The following is a 13,694-nucleotide window of genomic DNA, read 5'->3' as shown; positions in this document are numbered from 1 at the left end:
TGGCTGTGCATAAATGGGACGAAACCAAGCCCGCGTCCTCCGGCTAAGCGCTTTACCTAGGCTCACACATCGGGCTTGGCCAATAGTAACCATATTCCCGAATACAAGAGAGGCCTTCTCATGCCCAAGCTACGCCATCTCATCCCCAAGCAAGCAGAATATATTTGCTGAATGACTGACATGCCATGATGACTAGTGGACATGTGGCGTGAGAATGCAAACGCTTCGCGTGTGGTTTTTCGTCTCACCTTGAGCCTTGTGTAGTCGTCCATGTAGTGCTGCGCTTCCTCAATGGCAGCTTCCTCGGAGAACGGGTTTGTGAAGCCTGCCCTCTTCAGGCTGTCGTCGCTAGAAACCAGAAACGTTTGCGCTGGGCTCGAATCCATGGAAGGCTTGGCGGATAGCTGCCCTGCTTGCGCATCTCTAATTACCCTAACCAGCGTATTATCGATATACTTTCGCAGTTTAAGTACGATAAAGACTCTTGGTACACATTTCCGCACCGGATAGTTAAGAAAACTAATACCTAAATACTACGGTGACAACGTTACAACTAGGAAACATTTTGTTGGTTCAGCACAATTTTAAATGAAAACAGCACAACTCTAAATGAAACTGCGAAAACTTTCATGTACACCATAAGTCCACTGTGTTGTGCGCGTGAACTTCATCCTCCTTTTATTTTTATTTTCTGTAATCCCTCCTCCCTGTATTCCTGTGAACAAGCAACCACGTGGATAACCATCTTTTCTTTTTTTGTTTGCGTGTGTGAATTGCAATGCAACTGTTTTTACATTAATGTTAATCGACCATTATTCCGTCTTTATATGTGTATTTCTACCACCAAACAGATATCAGTGCTTTAGCTCAAGGATGCCCAAAAATTAAATAAGATAACATACTTTGCAGTGTGTGTTATGTTTTGTAGAGTTTCCGTCTAATAAAAAAAGGGAAACATGCACTCATAGAACATATGTGAATAAAATGAGCAAAAGCAAAAAGATGTAACATATAAAACAAAATGCAGTATTTAAAGGAAAACAAACAAAACGCGCAAAAAAAATTAAAAACTTATTTGCTTAACGCAATGAAATACCGCCATATGAACGAACGGAAAGCTGCTATCTAACAAAGCAACGGAAATGACGTGTAGCTGTGGAGTTTCTCTTTTGAATTGCTAAAGCAGGAAATAAATGAAAAAGCATGAACATAATGCATAAAATAACATCATACGAACATAACAAAATAATCTCACTCTATGCAGTTACGTGAAAGCTTGAGTTTCCGAGACCCCCAATGATTATTCAGAGTTTGGGAGAGACAGAAAGAAACAGACAGAAAGAGACAACTCCACCAGTCTACAACTGTTTGTTTATTCACACAATGTTGTAGAGAAAATGCTTACACAATTAAGCCGGCTGGTAAGCTAATGCACTCACAAACCAAATATACATTATCGCCTTGCATGCACATTGCACATAATCAAATGGCAGGCACTGAAAAAAGAGAGTGCTACTCAACTCAAGATTATATTTCAGGCGAAACTGAGGCAAACGATGAAAAGACGTTGAAAAGATGAAAAGTGTGTCATTTTTAATGGCCCAAAAGTTCTTTATAACTCATTAAATTAAGCATCCTGAACACCGATTATTGTTTAAGAAACAATGTTGGCTCTTCATTGTGTCATTTCTTATATTAACCTCTATTTATATATTTTTTTACTGAAATTGCCATCGCTTCGTACAGCCGCGCAGGCTTTGAAACTTCTGGTATATTAAGAGTGCCCTGCCGCAATATATCGCACCTAAATACAAAGTGTACATCAAACGTTCTAGACATCGCCTATCACTTCGTCAAATGTTACTAAAAAATAAAGCACTACCCCTGAGTTAAGCCTAAGGACGAAACCACCACAACTCTACAGTGCCTTGTGAGAATGATGACGCGCGCTCGCACATCCAGAAGCTAAGACAAAGCTCGTGTGAAAAAATACCATGTACTTCGATTCCTACGCGCCACACTGTACACACATCAACCACAACCACCATAAAAAACATGCTTACAAACAGGCCGTCTACATTTTTAACACTGCACTGATGTCCTAAAACAGCGAGCTCGTTAAATGCATCATTTTAGCGTCAGTCGCTTGCTTTGGCTTAACACCAGGGTGTTACGCTCGTGCATGCCGTAAGCAAAGACTGATCACAAATTTGGAGCCAAGGAGAAGACTCTTATGAATCACATGGCCCACAGCAAATGACTCGCACGAAAATTAGCTGAGTACGAGAGTGCTAAGTGTTAAAAGTGGCACTTTTTTTTCAGAAATGTAACACCAGTGAACAATGCTGAAGTGATTAGCACTGCGTTTAACAGCAACGATTTTAATATAATGCGCAGCGACGATTGCACCTGGCTGTGGTACAATGCGGGAACCAACTTGCGGCTCCCACGTTGTACCACAGATATGCAGGTAAAACCTTGAAAATATAGCGGAGCGTGCAAAAACAATGTTTCCATTACATGGATTACTCGTCGAGTAATGCCAAATCCTATAAAACTAGAGGGGTGGGTGCGGCAGTGGTCGGTGAGTGGACATATTTTATTACTCTTGTAACTGACCTCTCTCTCTTTATTCGCAAAAAATTATTTCACTTCTATTTAGCATTGTAAACCACTGCTCAAAGCGTGCATATAAGTGTGGCGAGGTTTCGCAATTCTGTGGCGTCAGGTAAAAGACAGGCAACGCCAGCGCGGCGAAGACCTTATTGAGCGCGAAAGTATGGTCTAAAAGCAACAAAGCATAATGGTAAATGTTTTTTTCTTCTTCGACCTAATCGTGCACAAGCAGTTTGTGGACATCTTTTAGAAAAGAAACGTTCTCCTAGCATGGGCGCCTGCAGGGGTGGGGGTGGGGATGCTAAAAAAGCTCTTGCCTTCCCCACCAAGCCAACACTAGCCCTCCACCAAAGCCATGGCGGTGCTCCCCTTTCCCCCATAGCGACGATGGACGGCTCTGCAACTCTCAGGACAAAATTCTGCCGACACCCGTGTCTCCTTAGTGTCGTTATTACAAAGCGTCACCGACAAGAAGAGCGAATAGGTATTTCACTATCTTATAATATGAAATGTTAGAACAGTTTCACAATTCAACGACCCTGATTGCGTGTTGCTTGCGTCTCTGACAGGCGCGCTTACCGAAAATGCAATATCAACGTGGTTAACTGCAGCACCAAAGCGCATGGGGTGCGAATGAAACAGACCGCGAGCTACGCTCAACTATGTTCATACAGTCTGCCTTAGCACCACATTGCAATGAAGAAGTTGCGCAGAGAGTGAACGAGAAAACTCTAGTTAGCACAATCGATGCTCCCCATCGAGAAGTAAATTATAGCGCACCCTCTGTCCATATAGAAACTACTCTAGGAACATCCATTAATTGCAGCGTCTAACAGCAGTGCTGACCACTTAAAGAACACAGCCGTGTTACGAATGAAAATAAAGCAACAGAATAGCGAACACTGCGTCATTTCGGTATCCGAGAACTTGAGCCGGTGATCCCTCCGTCTGCTTGCGTTTTTACCTTGTCGTTGAAGAAGAAAGTGTGTTCGTTCTGGACACAACTTCGCTGTCTCGGCTTTTTGAGTTCGCCGCCTGCATGAGATTGAAAATGCAGAGGCGAGCAAGGATTAATATCCGCGCATCCGCTCTTAAATCTCAGTAAACTAATCTCAAAGGCACGATAATGACGCGCTTATGTGGCTGTGCTGGAGTGATTTACGGGACAACCCTCAAAGAATCATCTCGTAACCATCAGCTCATGCGTGTGTTTCGCTAAATGCCACTCTTCGCTTTAATTCATACGGGCGCTGAAAGTGAATGAAGTGAAATGAAAGAAATAGGTGATCGTTGTTCGGCTCAAGTATAACAAAAAATGTCAGTTAAGTCGCTGCTGTGTTACTAAGGGTCACCGGCTATGGTGTGGAGTCGCCAAGCAAGCCAGCACGGCTTCCATACCCAACCACGAAGGCAGCATTTTATTGAAGACTGAGGGCAAAAAGGTCCGTATACCGTTAAACAACTCCAGCATCAAAATGAATCTGGAGTCCCACTCTACTGCGTGCCACATACTGATATCCAAGTACGGAAAAAATTATTCGAGGGGCTTAACCTTTCTGTTTTGATTGACACAATTCATCATCATCATCATCATCATCATCATAATCATCATCAAAGGCCTATCCCATGATCCACCAATCATCCCGGTCTTGTGCTTTCTGCTGCCCCACTATACCTGCGAACTTTTAAATCTAATTGGCCCACCTAGCTTTCTGTCTGCCCCTCGTGCGTTTGCCTTCTCTGAGAATGCAGTCAGTTACCGTTAATAAGCAGTGGTTATTCTGCCTATGGGCTACGTGCCTGGCCCATGTCCATTCCTTCTTCATTTTAACTATTATATCTTTAACCCTGGTTAGTTCCCTGACCCATTCTGCTCTATTTTTGTTTCTTGATGTTACACCTACTATTTCCCTCTCCATCGTACGCTGTGTTGTCCTCAATTTAAGCCGAACCCTCTTTGTAAGCCTTCAGGTTTGTGCTCCCAAGTCAAGTACCGGTAGACACAACTATTGAAACATTTGTTAGTATAGTCGCATAATTGCGCATAAAACTTCACATTTTAAGTGTGACAGGAGCTGTACGTTGCATCGTGCTCACTGGCATAGTGGTGTTCGATGCCCTGGCGCTCGACGGTTTTTGGGCCGTTTGGCTCTGCTTGAGCCAAGAGGCGACGAAGGTCACGGGGTCAGGAGGCCTCTGCTTGTCGACGGCTGCGAGAGCCCCGACGAGAGCATCACCGACGCTGGAACGCAGGTACTGGGCCTCTTCGGGTGTCCTCCCCGTCAACAGCAACGACTGGGCCAACTGAACCATGTCGGTGCCGCCATTCTGTCCATACTGCCAGAAAAAAAAACCAAAATCAAATAGTAAGCTTGACTGACTGACAGCAATGATCTCTAGGCGCTATTATATATATATTTTTTCTGCAGCGAAGCTGTATATCTCTGCACCACAAAGATTTCATCCCCGTAGACAGAAAACACAAAACACCAGGCTCTTGACGTACCAATACACGCCCGCGCTTGCGTCCTCCTCAGCTATAGCAGATGCACGTGCTCGTTGCATTTTCACCTCGGACGCTGAGAAATGGCCTTAGGAAAGGTGGATAGACTAGCTGACAAACACGTTCACTTTCGACTCGTTCACAACTGCAACGCCACTAATAAATTTTCACCTCTGTATGGTTTAGATGTACTTTGAATGAATGAATGAATGAATCAATCAATAAATAAATCAATTAATGAATGAATGAACTTTATTTAAAGTCCGGCAGTTTTCACCGGGCGAGGAGGGGGAAGAGGGGATTAACACCTGTCTCTTCCCACTCCCTGTCAATTATGATGGCGGTGACTCAGGTGACCGCTCGAAGGCCATGGACCCGGGCGGCATCTTCAAAGTCAAACGACATATCGCTCTTCGCAATCAGCATACAGCACATGGCTCGGTATTCGTTTCAATAATACTAATTAAAACACCAGAAAACAAACATGACAATGCGCCTGTGAACAATGGCAACACCTTCACACGCACTGCCGGCAAATAATAGGTTACAGCTGCTTTGCACTTCACACGAGGGCTTCGAACGACTTCAAACCGTCCTTTCTACTCTTCGCGCATGTTTCCCGCTTTCACATAAAAAAGAAAAAGTCGTCTAGCAACTCATTCGGTTTATTCTAAGATTGCTATGAGTAGACTACCAAAATTAAAGACACGAGCGTACTTTTTCGCTATCTGATTTGACATGAATTCTCACAAACTAGCCGAGCTATCTATTCCCGTAAACACGAGTATATTTTCAATGAAAGGCACTAATTAACCTTCTTGCAAACAGTCGCTGAACCAATCACGGCTTACCATAGTGGCAACGCAACGACAAAGCGATTATCACTATTATTACTGTGAAGTAATAATAAAACTTTCTCCCTCATATTAGTGTTGTATTTGAAAAAAAAAAAGCTTTGCTGGAAATTCACGTTCACCGGGCGGGATGGCGGCCAATTTTTTAACACGAAAGCGTTTTATGCCACGGTGCACCAAGGCTTCAATGACTTATTTCCTTCACGGACATGGCGTTCATAAAATGGACGCTAACGGATGATAAAGAAAAAAAAAACAATCAGGAAAGGTTCCGCCGCGAGGAATCGAACGTAAAATCATCTCAGTCTACAAGGATTAGCGCCCGGGTCGCTACCGACTGAGACATTGTACAAGCACTCAAATATCAATACCCTGTTAGTACTACTTATGTGAAGACACATTTCACTATCATGTTATACCGATTCCTATGACAGAGTGATCAGCAATGTGTACATTTCTCTCGGTTTCGCTAATCTGAGTTTCAGAAAGATTATCCGGCGTTATAAAAGCGCCAACACCACGTCAACACCTAGTAAAAATAAAAAATAAACAGTATGAGTTGGGCAACCATCGTCAGGACTCAGTATGTCTAACGGATGAAAACTGCGAAACGTTGTACTGGTGAATAAAGATATGGGCAGGATAGCAATAGATACACCTGTCCCTGTCTTCACCAGTGATATGCTCCATAATATTCGCCAAAACCGACTAGCCCAGATGCCTACACTTAGCATGTCTGACTTACTAGCAGATTTATTTGGCGCAATGGCCGGAGTTGACCAAAAAGCGCCATGTTCAAAGCACAGCATGTCTGACTGACTAGTGGACTAGTTTGGCGCAAGGGCCAGAGCTGGCCAAAGAGAGTCATTTCTTGAACGCTTAGCACGTCTAATGGAGTAGACGCACAAACCTTGCCAGATGGAAGCATTGCCACAGGCTGGCCTGTTGCTGCCGGTGCGCGACTCGTAGCTTGTTCTCCCAATGGAAGCCGTATCGCCGTTTGTAAAGGTTCTTCGACAGGCTGTCGTACTCCGTCGGACGGCACCGATGGGAAATTCATTCGCTGTGGTGCTGGGGGAGGTGCGGGCGCAACCCTAGATGCATCTACTACCGGTGGTACCGAGTTTGTTGTTTTTGATGTCTCGGACGTTGCCAACACAGGTGCGGCTTCTCGCTGTTGCGCTTTCCCGTTGGGCACAACCGTATGCTGTGTGGCTCCTCCATTCACCGCGGGAGCAACAGGCGCCGTAGGCTCTTCTGGAAGGGCAGTAGATGCTTCTGCGAGTAAGAATTTTATTGGTTGTTAAAGTTATCGACATATAAGCGCATCAAGGCAAGTATGGGGGTGGGGGGCACACCAGGAGCTACAAAAGGCATGCCTTAAACATACCCGCCGAGTGCTTGAACGTAAGTCATTACAAACTCTTGTTTGCCCTTTAGAAACAATTGTGCTGTGAACGCAGACGAACGCTAACTGCCAGCAAATTGATCGATTGTGCTTGCACAACTGTATACCTGGAAAAGAAGAGCCCGGAGGGGAGAAGAAATAGAAGGAAAGCACTGCGTATATCCTCTTTCCCCCTTTACTGAAAATTGAATAATGAGCTATGAAAAGGTCAGAAACAATAATTTTCAGCCCCTTAGCACGCGTAGCGGGTACGAAAGATAGTTGACCATAGTGCCGCTCGTTTTGGAAGAGACATCTTTGAACGCGGGCGTCAGAAAGGGCTACCATGCATGAAGCACATCATATTCAGTTGTATTCAGCAGCTCCGGCAGCATATTGGTTAGAGTGTCTAGCCATAAAAAAAAAACGCACGGTTTTCTTTTTAAAAGCGTTGTTGATGCAAGCTAAAGGGTCTCTGCAACACTTTTTTAAGTAGCCATTCGTAAAGGAGCTCATTGCTTTTCGAATCAAAAACAGCAAAAGATTTTCAGAATCTGTCAAGTACGAGCGGAGTTTGAGAGATTTGTTGAACGTTGTGATGGTTTTCTGTTCTGTTTTTTTTTCTCGTCTTGATAAAAGCACTGGAAGCTAAGCAGGGAAGGATTACACGGGGGAAGGAAGCTACAACATGCGCACTCCATGACCTTGAACACTTTTTATTATTTTTTTTCTTTGAACACTCTGTTTGCCTTCCGTAGGATCGCGAGCGAGCACGCGAGCACGTGATGACCTCCCGTGGTGCGTGTAGTCACTATGGGGCCCGCTATGCTCAAATCAGCCAATGCTTGTGAATTCGGGTCTATAGCGCGGGCATCCGAGTATGGACTGTTTTATTTATGGGCGTTGCCATCTTCGGCTGTTAAGTGGACGTTTTCTTGTTTTTGTATATTGAAATGTAAATGAATAAGGTCACTAAACATGGTATGCACCAATGGAAACGTTTTCTTGTGTATATAACAATAGCGTAACGCTGTTAGTTTAGCTGTTATAGATGTAAAACATAAAGGTTAACAGCCGAACAAGGCGGCACTGAAACCCCTTCGTACAATTGTATGTACAGTATCTTTAGTAGAGAGAAAGGGAGGTGATTCTTAGTACAATAGTCTATACGACATCTTCAGTAGAGGGAAAAGGGAGTGATTCTTAGCTGACTAAGAGTTAATTGTAAATCAGAGGTTGCGTGTTGCGCTATAATGTTCGGTTCTCGTCTTCACGGGAGAGCCTCGACTACCGATCAGAAGTGTTGTTTGGGCAGGTTGAAGAAGTGTTGCAGCTGCTGTTTAAATTAAACGCCTGGTGCCACAGGTGAACACCTACATATGTAGTGAATCAGTGTTATCAATTCTAATTATGAAAAGCGGATTCGTGCTTCTTTTCTCAACGAGTCGCTCGTACAATTTTTCCAGTCACTCGTCTCGTTTTTGGGGCATATTTTCATTTTCCCACTAATGCAGTAATTTTAATGATCATCACGTTCGGCAATAGCGCTTTGCCGTTTACTAACAGTGCGTTTGTCGGTGACCTTGGTTAGTTCATTGTTGTCAAACATACCTTGTGGTCAATCAACAGGTGGTTTAATCGTGCATGGATAAACGTGGACTGAACCGAATCGAGACTACCCTGGGGACAATAGTAACGAGTGAACACGTCTTTTCGTTTATAGCGTTGCTTATTACCACTATGCAAAACAAAGTGATTTCTTTCAACTCCCCATCGTGTTTACGTGACATATTTTGCTGTATATAAACATATATCTGAAAATAGAAATATTGAATAAATTTACGCTTTTTTTGGGCCACTTTAGTGACGATTACCTGCTTGTTAGCTCGGTACGATCTGGCAACTCTGACGTGAACTCACCATGTCCATCCTCGGCGGCGGGAGGCGTGGACGGCCTCTGCCACACGTCCGCTTTGGCCGACTTGTCGTCTTCGCTCGGGGTATGGTAGTTTGCCAGCAGGTCTCTGATGCTCAGTTCTTTCGGATTCTTGAGGTAGTACTCCGGAGTATGCCCCATCTGCGAATGTTGCACGGTAGTAGAAATCGGTGGCGAGATTTTTTTGGGGGGGTTTCGAAGCTGATGGAAATATGAACTAGCCAGCGGTCGACATAACCAAAGACGTTTAGAAGATTGGCGCAAAAACTGAAAGGGACAGCACTAACACAACAGGAGTCGTTACGACAAATTCTTATAATGAATTATCATGGCCTACTAGCTACACTTTCCGACTATCATAAAACAATAGTCGTTAGGCATGAGTAACAGTACATCATAAGAACGGAAGCTTGTATGACGGAAATAGAAAGAGGTGGCGCTAGGATGCTACAAATGCTAGAAACGCTGGATAGAGGTGGCGCTAGGATGCAACAGATGCTAGAAACGCTCGAAAGAGGTGGCGCTAGAATGTAACAATTGCAAGAACGCACGGTTTAGACGTAAACACTAGGTGGATATTTTTTGCGACGTTGTTTCGAAAGGAAAGCTAAGCAGTATGATCATCGTCGTCATCTGTTCCTCACTCCTCGTAAAAAAAAAAAGTTAATACAGAGAGTTTCATCCCATTTTTTGCAACACGGGAAGGGATTACGTGCAGTAACGTGTGTGCCTTTTGTAATGGGTCACCGACTTTAAAACTACGACGTCGTTATGATAATCACTTGTTCTGACGCCCGACGGCAATCTACACTTGTATCCATCCATCCGTCTATCTATCTATCTATCCATCCATCAGTCCGTCCGTCCGTCCGTCTATCTATCTATCTATCTATCTATCTATCTATCTATCTATCTATCTATCTATCTATCTATCTATCTATCTATCTATCTATCTATCTATCTATCTATCTATCTATCTATCTATCTATCTATCTATCTATCTATCTATCTATCTATCTATCTATCTATCTATCTATCTATCTATCTATCTAGACGCTCATGTTTGGCTGCTCTCGTGGCCAACGCCTTAACCTGGCGTAAACCAAAATTAGCATGGGAGGGTAAGATGGCTTGACGAATATGAAGCGCTGGCCAAGACATGAATAATGTCGCAATCCCGTCGCGTAAGTCATCAAACACTTCTCGTCAGACAGCGGCACATACCCACGCGCGGGTATGTGCCGCTGGTATACTGGTATGTGCCATAGATGAGTGACACTTCGTATCTGCCCAGGAACGACGAGAACAACATGGGCAATTTTAACACGTCAGCGTTAAACAATACCCGACATCGGTAGCGTCGACTCAGCGAAGGCTTAGAATAAATGTGCGTTAAGAAGTACCTGACATAGGCAGCGTTGACCCCCCAACGAATGCAAATAATCAATTCCCAGGTCTCAGCAGGAATCGAACCCAGGAATTCCGCATGACAGTAAAGCATTCTACCACAGAGCTACGCCATATCTCGGGACTACTTTTCAAATAGACGCTAATCTTCGTGAAACATCAATAGTGGTTGCAGTGCTGCCTACCCAATTTTATAAACACTACATATGTACTCCTTTGATACAGCCGTCACGTCGGGGAACGTCAATTGTGGTTAGTTGCCATGCGCTGAAGTTGATTTTCGTAGCAGTGTCCAGGACCAGCATCCTCTCGAGCATCAGCGCTTGATATCAGCTTCTGGTGTTGCTAATACGCATGTTCCAGTCAACGTCGTTGCGCAAGTGCGAACAACTGGGTATATAAACATCTGCAACTTTTCAACATATGTTTGTGCGTGAAACATTTTATATTTAGCGCCATTTCGTTGCCTGTCGCTCAGAAAAAAATTGCAACATGGTCACCTGCCCTCCGCATGTTTTGCATAACGTCGATTTCCAGGTACGCGGGACCTGTCGATATTATTTATTTATTTTATTTGCATCTTTCTTGATATTTTGGTCACGGACAAGATGATTTCTCGCTCACAATCAATGACGCCCACGCCGATGCCGAAATTTCTGCAAAACGAATTTCTTAATGCTGTCGTGTTACAAAGGAGGCGCAGGCGGGCAGGGGATGCACACAAGGGTTTTATACTCAAAACCTTTATTCCAGAGCAGAAGATAGTGATTATTGTACGGCAATTTAAGGTTGTATGTTGACATGATGCATACGACATTTCAACTCTGTGTTTATCATCGAGTGCCACCACACTCCGCCATCGTCTTCAGAATGAGCCACATGACGTGACAAATAGGGACGAGGAATAAAATAGATGATTTAAGAAGGAGAACATACGCGCTTGTAAATTATATTGTGCAGCGTATGCATGCAGGTAATGTTCTGCAGCCTTATTCATGTCTTCCAGTTCATCTCTCCAGCAGAGTAACTCGTATGATCTAAGTATGATCTAAGTTTCTTACCTTGTCCTTAATAGCCTCGTCGGCACCAGCTTTTTTCAGAATGTCGAAGTAGTTTTGGGCCTCCAGAACGACCGCCGCGTAATGCAGTGGCGTTCGTCCTTCCTGCGTTAGACAAGGCATAGCCAATTTCATAATTATTGATGACAACATTCATTTCATTATAGTAGTTTTCTTAACTCAAATTTTCTATAGAGTCGATCACACGATAAAGAAAAGGAAATCATTAAAATAACAGTTTCTGAGCATTTAAATATATAACTGAACCAATCAGAGTGAAATTTCCACAAATTTTTATATGTCTAATAAAGAATAAAATTGGGACGAAGAAAGTAGATTTTGTCCGCTGTGGAAACCAAATCTCAATCCACACGTATACACATCATGCGGAGTTTATGGTTCACTCCCATTAGCGACAAATTGTATCTGGCTCCGGCGCGGTGGTCTAGTGGCTGAGTTACTCGGCTGCTGACCCGCCGGTCGAGCGGAATCGAATTCCGGCTGCGGCGGCTGCATTTTCAATGGAGGCGAAAATGCTGTAGGCCCATGTGCTCACGTTTGGGTGCCCATTAAAAAACCCCAGGTGGTCAAAATTTTTGGAGCCTTTCACTAAAGCGTCTCTCATAAACATATGGTTGTTGCAAGACGTTAAACCCCACATATCAATCAAACGACCAAATTGTATCTTCTATTTCGTTGATTCAACAAAATACAGCAACAACCTGCCAACAACCTGACTTTACAGTCTACCGTGGTGGTGTAGTGGTTATGGCGCTCGGCTGCGGATCCGAAGGTTACGGGTTCGATCCCACATAGGCGGCATTCGCATTTCGACGAGGGCAAAACGCTAGATGGCCGTTTACTGTGCGATGCCAGTATACGTCGAACATCGGATGGTCGAAATTTCTGGAACACTCCACTACAGCCTCTCTCATAGCCATGTCATAGTGTTGGGACACATAACCCTAGGTAGTATTATTATTCTCTTCTGAACGCGACGTACAAGGTACAAAGGCAAAGAGTGAACGTAGGTCCCTGTTGCTACAGTGTAAAAAAGTATGTATTCCTGCAACTACCGAAGGTAGAATGGTTGTCTCGTAGGGAGGTGGGAGCGCACTTACGTTGTCTGGCCCATCTAGCGTCTCAGGGAAACGCTCGACGATGTAGTTGAGCACGTCCGTGTGTCCATGCAGGACGGCCAGGTGTAGCGGACTAGCACCCAGGTGGTCACGGCTGAGTGCGAAGCGCTTGCGTGTCAGCACCTGGCGAACCTGAGCTATGTTGCCGCTCACCACCGCCTCATGCACTGTGCGGATGCGATCCTGCGAGTTGGCAAAAAAAAAGAAACATATAAATTGCCTTTGCTCATGCTTTCCAGTGAGATGGCCAGACGTATTAGACAACAAGCACGAAATCATCAGAGTAGTGATTTTTTTTCTTTTTAAGCGGTGAGTTAAAGAGAGGCGAAGGTTTTAATTATGCGCTTTTCAGAAGTTCAGCAGGGCTCTGATAGTTGTCTCTACGAATGTCAGTAAAGCTTGCTGTTGCCTTTTTTTTTCGTGAGGACATTGCCGTTCCGCCAGGTTAAATAAGTACGCAAAATTCATTCGCCATTAAAAGAAGGGCATTGGAGGGGGGTATATGATATTGCTACATGCATGTATACTGATATTCTAGGGGGCGACGCGCGTGTGTGCCTGACGAGGAAGACGAAGGGTTGTCTCCGCTCGATCGCTGGTGAACCGGGCCCGCCATTACCGCTGGTTTGGAATATATCTAATCCCCAGCCTCGTCGTTACGGCGTCTCTTCTTTTCCGTAACATATTTGGTGGAGGTGGAACGTTCTCCGTCTTCACCACGAAGCTTCGCAGTGGCTGCACCATTCAGTCTCCGGCCATGGCTACCAATGACAACAGCCTCTCAGCGTCTCCAT

At 44.3% G+C, this 13,694-nt stretch overlaps 2 protein-coding genes across 2 annotated transcripts in view; both read right to left on the bottom strand.

Moving 5' to 3' along the window:
* Nucleotides 1-13,694, bottom strand: part of LOC119178575 (uncharacterized) — a 129,884-nt gene that overhangs the window by 6,554 nt on the left and 109,636 nt on the right. The window contains exons 19-25 of the mRNA XM_075867818.1: nucleotides 12,883-13,083; nucleotides 11,765-11,866; nucleotides 9,281-9,437; nucleotides 6,884-7,251; nucleotides 4,714-4,953; nucleotides 3,581-3,651; nucleotides 249-348 (exon numbers count right to left, since the gene is read on the bottom strand). Of these exons, the coding sequence (XP_075723933.1) occupies nucleotides 249-348; nucleotides 3,581-3,651; nucleotides 4,714-4,953; nucleotides 6,884-7,251; nucleotides 9,281-9,437; nucleotides 11,765-11,866; nucleotides 12,883-13,083 (1,239 nt within the window). The remainder of the gene's footprint in view (nucleotides 1-248; nucleotides 349-3,580; nucleotides 3,652-4,713; nucleotides 4,954-6,883; nucleotides 7,252-9,280; nucleotides 9,438-11,764; nucleotides 11,867-12,882; nucleotides 13,084-13,694) is intronic.
* Nucleotides 1-13,694, bottom strand: part of LOC142802704 (uncharacterized) — a 200,421-nt gene that overhangs the window by 159,551 nt on the left and 27,176 nt on the right. The gene's annotated exons all lie outside the window — the stretch shown is intronic.

The sequence above is a fragment of the Rhipicephalus microplus genome, chromosome 1 (assembly GCF_043290135.1).
Source record: "Rhipicephalus microplus isolate Deutch F79 chromosome 1, USDA_Rmic, whole genome shotgun sequence".
NCBI classification, from domain to species: Eukaryota; Metazoa; Arthropoda; class Arachnida; order Ixodida; family Ixodidae; genus Rhipicephalus; species Rhipicephalus microplus.
The sequence above is the reverse complement of the archived record's forward strand: the minus strand, read 5'-3'. Positions and strand labels throughout refer to the sequence as shown.